At 46.5% G+C, this 7,998-nt stretch overlaps 1 protein-coding gene across 1 annotated transcript; it reads left to right on the top strand.

Moving 5' to 3' along the window:
- Positions 1-3,151: 3,151 nt before the first annotated feature.
- Positions 3,152-6,219, top strand: LOC119274653 (uncharacterized protein At2g39795, mitochondrial-like). The gene is made up of 3 exons (XM_037555370.1): positions 3,152-3,412; positions 5,237-5,610; positions 5,717-6,219. The coding sequence occupies exons 1-3, from the start codon at positions 3,167-3,169 to the stop codon at positions 5,874-5,876; spliced, it is 780 nt and encodes a 259-aa protein (XP_037411267.1). The 5' UTR covers positions 3,152-3,166; the 3' UTR covers positions 5,877-6,219.
- Positions 6,220-7,998: the final 1,779 nt, after the last annotated feature.

The following is a 7,998-nucleotide window of genomic DNA, read 5'->3' as shown; positions in this document are numbered from 1 at the left end:
AAAAATAAAGACAACTCCTATGGCTCCTGCCGGTTGTCATACTCATCGACATGCAAGTCGTGATTCCTATTACAAGAACATGATCTCATACATCACAATATATCATTCATCATTCATCACAACTTCTGGCCATATCACATCACATGACAATTGCTGCAAAACAAGTTAGACGTCCTCTAATTGTTGTTGCATCTTTTACGTGGCTGCAATTGGGTTCTAGCAAGAACGTTTTCTTACCTACGAATAACCACAACGTGATTTTGTCAACTTCTATTTACCCTTCATAAGGACCCTTTTCGTCGAATCCGCTCCAACTAAAGTAGGAGAGACAGACACCCGCTAGCCACCTTATGCAGCTAGTGCATGTCAGTCGGTGGAACCTGTCTCACGTAAGCGTACGTGTAAGGTCGGTCCGGGCCGCTTCATCCCACAATACCGCTGAAGCAAGAAAATACTAGTAGCGGCAAGCAAGTTGACAAGATCTACGCCCACAACAAAATTGTGTTCTACTCGCGCAATAGAGAACTACGCATAGACCTAGCTCATGATGCCACTGTTGGGGAACGTTGCAGAAAATTAAATTTTTTTCTATGGTTTCACCAAGATCCATCTATGAGTTCATCTAAGCAACGAGTCATGGGAGAGAGATTGCATCTACATACCACTTGTAGATCGCGTGCGGAAGCGTTCAAGAGAACGGTGATGATGGAGTCGTACTCGCCGTGATTCAAATCACCGATGACCAAGTGCCGAACGGACAGCACCTCCGCGTTCAACACACGTACGGACAGCGTGACGTCTCCTCCGTCTTGATCCAGCAAGGGGAAAGGAGAGGTTGATGATGATCCAGCAGCACGACGGCATGGTGGTGGATGCAGCAGAACTCCGGCAGGGCTTCGCCAAGCTGCTGCGGGAGGAGGACAAGGTGTAGCAGGGGGAGGGCGGCGCCAATACACAGGGTGCGGCTGCCCTCCCCTTTGCCCTCCTTTATATAGGCCCCCAGGGGGGGCGGCCCTGGGAGATCCAATCTCCCAAGGGGGCGGCGGCCAGGGGGGTGGAGTGCCCCCCAAGGCAAGTGGGGCGCCCCCCCTACCTAGGGTTTCCAACCCTAGGCGCAGGGGGCCCAAGGGGGGCGCACCAGCCCACTAGGGGCTGGCTCCCCTCCCACTTCAGCCCACGGGGCCCTCCGGGATAGGTGGCCCCACCCGGTGGACCCCCGGGACCCTTCCGGTGGTCCCGGTACAATACCGGGTGACCCCGAAACTTTCCGGATGGCCGAAACAGCACTTCCTATATATAATTCTTTACCTTCGGACCATTCCGGAACTCCTCGTGACGTCCGGGATCTCATCCGGGACTCCGAACAACATTTGGTTTGCTGCATACTCATATTCATACAACCCTAGCGTCACCGAACCTTAAGTGTGTAGACCCTACGGGTTCGGGAGACATGCAGACATGACCGAGACGGCTCTCCGGTCAATAACCAACAGCGGGATCTGGATACCCATGTTGGCTCCCACATACTCCTCGATGATCTCATCGGATGAACCACGATGTCGAGGATTCAAGTAACCCCGTATACTATTCCCTTTGTCAGACGGTATGTTACTTGCCAGAGACTCGATCGTCGGTATCCCAATACTTCGTTCAGTCTCGTTACTGGCAAGTCACTTTACTCGTACCGTAATGCATGATCCTGTGACCAGACACTTGGTCACTTTGAGCTCATTATGATGATGCACTACCGAGTGGGCCCAGTGATACCTCTCCGTTATACGGAGTGACAAATCCCAGTCTCGATCCGTGTCAACCCAACAGACACTTCTGGAGATACCTGTAGTGCACCTTTATAGTCACCCAGTTACGTTGTAACGTTTGGTACACCCAAAGCACTTCTACGGTATCCGGGAGTTACACGATCTCATGGTCTAAGGAAAAAATACTTGACATTGGAAAAGCTCTAGCAAAACGAACTACACGATCTTGTGCTATGCTTAGGATTGGGTCTTGTCCATCACATCATTCTCCTAATGATGTGATCCCGTTGTCAACGACATCTAATGTCCATAGTCAGAAAACCATGACTATCTGTTGACCAACGAGCTAGTCAACTAGAGGCTTACTAGGAACGTATTGTGGTCTATGTATTCACACGTGTATTACGGTTTCCGGATAATACAATTATAGCATGAATAAAAGACAATTATCATGAACAAAAAAATATAATAATAATCCTTTTATTATTGCCTCTAGGGCATATTTCCAACAACGCTGGCCCCTGGGAAGGGAAGAGGATATGAAAAAGGGGACTTAGAAGATAACATGATGGCCTGGTTGCTTTGAGACTCAATTTGCCACGTGTCAATCATGGGAGGTGGTCTCACGATAGAAGGCGTACGATGTGGATCGTATATTTTTTTTCAGTTGCCATATGGACAGTGGCGGAGACAGGGGGACCAGCAGGGGCCCTGCCCCCCCCCTAACATCATCTATTTGCTGCATATTTTCTGATGAACAATGCAAAATTAGTGATGATTTGCTGCTAAATTAATGCTTTGGCCCTCCTCAATTAGTTTTAAGAGCACTTGGCCCCCCTAATAGATTTTTTCTGGCTCCGCCACTGCATATGGATGCATCGATGAGTGTGGCCGTGTGGGTTGAACATTAAATATCGTTGTTCAATTCTGCCATATATTAAATAGCAACATATACAATGTATGATCTAGGCTAGGTCCTCTGAGATGCGGGGTCTTTGTGCAACCGAACCGGTCTTGAAAACACTTTGAGTTACGAGCTGCGCAAAGGCAAAAATTATGGACTTTGATAATGAACAGTGCATGTGCTAAAAAGCCATAGATATCTGTAGCTCTCGCTTAACGTGTTTTATCATAAAAAAATACACATCTATACTTTAGTATCTAGATATATGCGTGCATTTTTTTTCAAATTTTTGTGAAACATAAAAGTATGAATTTTGAAAATTTCAAATTCCACCTTTATGAAGCTCGATCTCCATTGAGCATTTTTGAGATTGTGAAGGTTTGGACAGTTTTTTTCTTAGTAATAGTCGAGTGCCTATAAACCTCGTCCCACCTCCATTCCCCCCAACCCCAAACCCCTCGACCACGAAAACCCTAAACCCTCTCCGCCGCCGCCGCCAGCCATGGCCCTCTTCGCCGCCGCCCGCCGCGCGGCCTCCTCCTCGCTCCCCCTCCTCCGCGCCTCCGCCTCCGCCTCCCGCGGCGCGGCCTCCCGTGGCGCGGCCCTGCTCCGCCCCCTGGCCGCCGCCGCGGCCCGGCCGATGCCCTTCTCCTCGGCGACCGCGCTGAAGCCGAGCTCCGACGACGAGCTCCTCCGCATCGTCAAGGCCGAGATCAAGTTCGCCGAGGACTGCGACGACCACGACCGGGTTCGTTCGCCCGCCCGCCCGCTCCCCGAAACCTTTAGTGCTGCTGCTGCTGCTAATTTAGATCTGTCGCTGGCTTGCGGCCCGAATCCCTTCATCTCTGTAGTTGTGGTCTGATGTTCCCGGAGGGGATTAATTGGGTAATCTGTGCGCCGTGAGGCAGTTTAGATTTCGATTAGCGTTAGCCTGCAGCGGTAGGATTGAAAATGGTGATAGATGTTGATATTCCCCATTCAAAAGGGGGGGATTTCTCTTATGTAATTTAGGACTTCAATTAGTCTGGTCATGCGCATATCTTCCTGCTGCAGTTGATAGTGTCATTCGAATTTCAGATTAGTCTCTGGTAGTACGACCTAAGGGTTTTCTTCGCTAAATTAGGCTTATGCTCGATTTGTGTCAGTTCCTGTCCATGTTAACTTCTTCTCATGGTACCATATTTGACTTTCAGTGTTGGTGATTCTGCAGTTGATGTAGACTACCATAGCGATGAGTCACTTCTTGCATAAGTATTCTCTTTTTGATGTAATCTTGCATGAGATTTTGCTTGTGCCTTAATCCATGAGTAATATTCTGTCTTTGGAATTCGGTTCCGTCTTACTACAGTCTTGATGCTGTAGTATGGCTCTGTTGGTGGTGGAGGTTTCGTTACTTGTTTTGTGCGGTTTAGGTTGTATTTCAGTGCAATTTGTGTGATATGTTTGGCTGGACTCTGCTCTTTTCACAGTTATAATGTTTCTTGTCACTTACATCTTGCATGCTTGCCATACCAGACCATCAGTGTTCCGCTGTTATGATAAACTGTTCAATTGTTTGCATGGTTCTCTGTCTTTTTTCTACGATGGCAAGGGGCACTGGTTGCTTTCCATTAACTGCACCACTCTCATGCACTGAGTTGAGTTTTATGCGTCAAACAATCCGTTTTGACAAGGTTCACTGATGGGTTCTTTTTTTATTAGATGCATTTATTTAAATTATATTATATTATATTTCTTCACGTTTTTTTCCCAACTTACTGTTGATGAATGTTGAGTCTAAGGTTCCAACATAAAAGCATATGTGCTTTTGCAGTCATGCTTGGGTATTTCTAGCCGGCTGGAGCAGATTGAACCCGAACAGATAGTAGTACTCCCTCCGTTCCTAAATATAAGTCTTTTTAGAGATTCATTAAGGACTACATACGCAGCAAAATGAGTGAATCTACACTCTAAAGTATGTCTATATACATCCGTATGTAGTCCATATTGTAATCTCTAAAAAGGCTTATATTTAGAAAAGGAGGGACTAGTTGCTAACATACCAACTCAATATTGCAAAGATTTACTCATACCTTAACTCATGCTTGAGAAACCTAGCTGGGGGCTTTGGTTGTAGTAGGGCAGAAGGTAGATATTCTGATGGTGTGTGAAATGCATTGGTTTTGTCTGCTACATAGAGTTATTATGATTCAAAAATGTAGTCTTCCAGGCCTTTTGCAAGGTGTAGGAATTCAAGCAATTTGTTCTGGCCTGGCATCTAATCCATGAATTCGCATTTTTAGAGGGAAAACATGAGTGTTGGAAAAGAGTTGAGTTATCACGGTTCAGCAATGTAATCTTCAAGGCCTTCTCAAAGGTGTAGGAATTAAAGTAATTTGTTCTGGCATGGTATGTAATCCATAATTAGCATTTCGAGAGAGAAAACATGAGGGCTGGAAAAGAACTGAGTTACCCTATTTGTCTTGCAGCGACACTATTTTGTACATTCCGCTTTACTATGAGCAAGTTGGTGTTCATTTTAGTAGTGTTGAATTGGTATTCAGAGCCTCACCTTTTCCATCTTATTAAGCAGGTTGAGGAGGTCCCAGATAGCTTCCCTTTCAAAATCAGCGACAAGAAGGGGCTTAATGACATCACTCTTACAAGAACTTACCAGGGTGAGAAGATCGAGGTTCTGGTTTTTATGCCCAACCTAGTCACTGGAGACGAGCCAGAGCATGACCAGGACGAGGATGACAAGGAGAAAGATGATGATCAGGATGACGGCGAGAAGCCCCCGAAGTCCAGCCTTCCCCTCACAGTCACCATCACCAAGAGTGACGGCCCAAGCCTCGAGTTCACCTGCACGGCCTATCCTGACGAGATCCTCATCGATACCTTGTCCGTGAAGCAGCCCTCTGAGAAGTTGGGAGAGGACTACATTGCATACGAGGGTCCTGACTTCAAGTAAGAACACAAACCATAGCTTTGGCCATTTTAATTTCTTGGGTAACTGAACGCAGTTGTCGTCGCTGCTTGCTGATGTTGTATGCTTGGTCTTTGTGACGTGCAGTGACCTGGACGAGAACCTGCAGAGGGCATTCCACAAGTACCTGGAGCTGCGCGGGATCACGCCCATGACGACAAACTTCCTGCACGAGTACATGATCAACAAGGACAGCCGGGAGTACCTGTTTTGGCTGAACAAGCTCAAGGATTTCGTCAAGCAGTAATGTAGAGATTGCAAGTTATGATCCCTAGCATAAAGACGAGCCAATGTGCTTTGCACATCCTGTTCTGAGACCTTCGGGCTTCGGAACTCCAAACTGCTCCGTGTTTAGTACACGATGACGATGTGTATGCTTAGCATCGTGTTTTAGATTGCTTTTTTTGGCAGTGTGGAAATGACCGGGTGATGTTAGAGTTGAAAACCTGGGTAGGGCTTCGGATAGAACACTTAGTTAAGTAGCGTGCTGTTTTTTTCTGAACAAATAATTATGCTCTGTGTGCGTGAAGGTTTACGCACAGTGTTTCACCTGCGTGAAGTTTGAAGCATATGCGTAACTTTTGCCTGCCTGCCTGCCTGCCTGTTATCTTATCTGACGCAGTGTTTCACTAAATTGAGGTGAAGTAATGTAAATAAATGTGTATGCGCCAGATAGGTTGTCGAGGCGATGACGGCGACGAGGAGTAGACTAGTATGAACTTCCGTATGCTGTGTTTAATTTCTGTTTTTATTTAGTATGAACTTTGGTATGTACTATGAACTCCGGTATGCTATGTTTATGTATGACGAACTTCGGTGATCCGCAAACTGCAAGTTTGAATATGCCGGCTCGGTACGAAGGACCTGCTCTGGCTCAGTGTCTGGCGTCTAGCAAAAAACGTTTCCGGGATACCTGGGCGTTTACTGGATCTGCTAGAGATGCTCTAACCTTGTTCTTGGTTGCTGGACAAGGTATACTAGGTCTCTCTGGATTTTTATTGCTGCACATTCATAAGTTTTCTGTGCAATTGTTGGGCCTGGCTCGGGGACAACAATAAAGATTGATCACTGTATTTATTCATTAGTCTACACATCTTGTTCATCCCATTGTCTAGTTGAGCCCGTCAACGGCGCACAGGTGCAGAGTTCAGGTGCACATCTCGCGCATGTGGCACTCCTTCAACCCAAACAATGGCACCACGTTCGGCCTCGACAGGCTTCAGATCAATCACGACTTCACGAGGTGGTGGCGTCTCCATTCCCTACCCACCACTATTGTCAAATTTACCACCGTCTGGTTTTCTCAGCACGATGATCCTTCTTCTGGCCTTGCACTTGTACGGTGGAACTATGCAAGGGCGTGCAGGACACAATGATATTAAACAACTCAAAGAGCATCTAGTCGAAGGGAGAGTCTACGCATTTTTTTACAGGCGCGTGGACTGCTCGGCGCGGTGCTCCTCGAGCATGAGGAAGCCACGGGTCTCCAGGAAGGCGGGGAGCGGAACGCGGGCCCAGGATTTCAAAAGTGTGTATTCAGAATTTTAAACATTAATTTTTTTGTACATCCTAAATCCTTGATTTTTGGCATGTACAAATGAATGTATCACCATATTGTACTTAAATGTACATGATATGATGCAGAAGTGAGGAATTTTTTATAGATTCATAAAATTTCTTGTATTGAGATTGTTCACAAATAGAAGTACTATTTTTATTGGTAATACTCACTTTTCACATTCTCATAACTTCATAAATATTCTCGCGTTGCAAATGCAATATCATTCACGAATTGCAAACCAGATTAATGTATTATTATACTACCCAATAACTCTAAATAATTGTCAGGTTCGAATTCGCTAGAAATGATTCTTAAATTTCAGTATACTAACAGACGAAGCCAAGTTAACTTACATAGAGTTGGAGTTGGACGCTCGATTTAATTTGCTGCAGCCTGCAAAAGTGCCAAAGAACGAGAGAAGGCGTGTGTTGCCTGCTGCGGCTTGCGGGGCGGATGCCACCATGCAGCATAGAGGAGGCGAGGGATGGACGCAGGGCGCCGCCGGTTGCCTGCCGCAGTCGCTCCCACCCCTGCTCGGTTAGATTGGATTTGGGAGAGCGGTTCGTGAATCATGAGCCCTAACTTTGTGCGATAGAGACATGTCATGCCACGCAATGCGCTGCTGCCTCTTCAAATATCTGAAATGGGCTGGATGAGGAGAGACTAGCCCATCGGCCATGTGGGAGTAGGGACGGAGAGAGCAGCAGGTGGGCTAGCTAGTCGCTGGATGCTTCGATTGTCTGCTAGTTTGTGCCAAATTCGTTCTTATGCATACATCTACATAATATACAGTATACATATACATAAT

The sequence above is a fragment of the Triticum dicoccoides genome, chromosome 3B (genome assembly GCF_002162155.2).
Source record: "Triticum dicoccoides isolate Atlit2015 ecotype Zavitan chromosome 3B, WEW_v2.0, whole genome shotgun sequence".
Taxonomy (NCBI): Eukaryota; Viridiplantae; Streptophyta; class Magnoliopsida; order Poales; family Poaceae; genus Triticum; species Triticum dicoccoides.
Note: the sequence above shows the minus strand (reverse complement) of the source record. Positions and strands in the feature narration are given on the sequence as shown.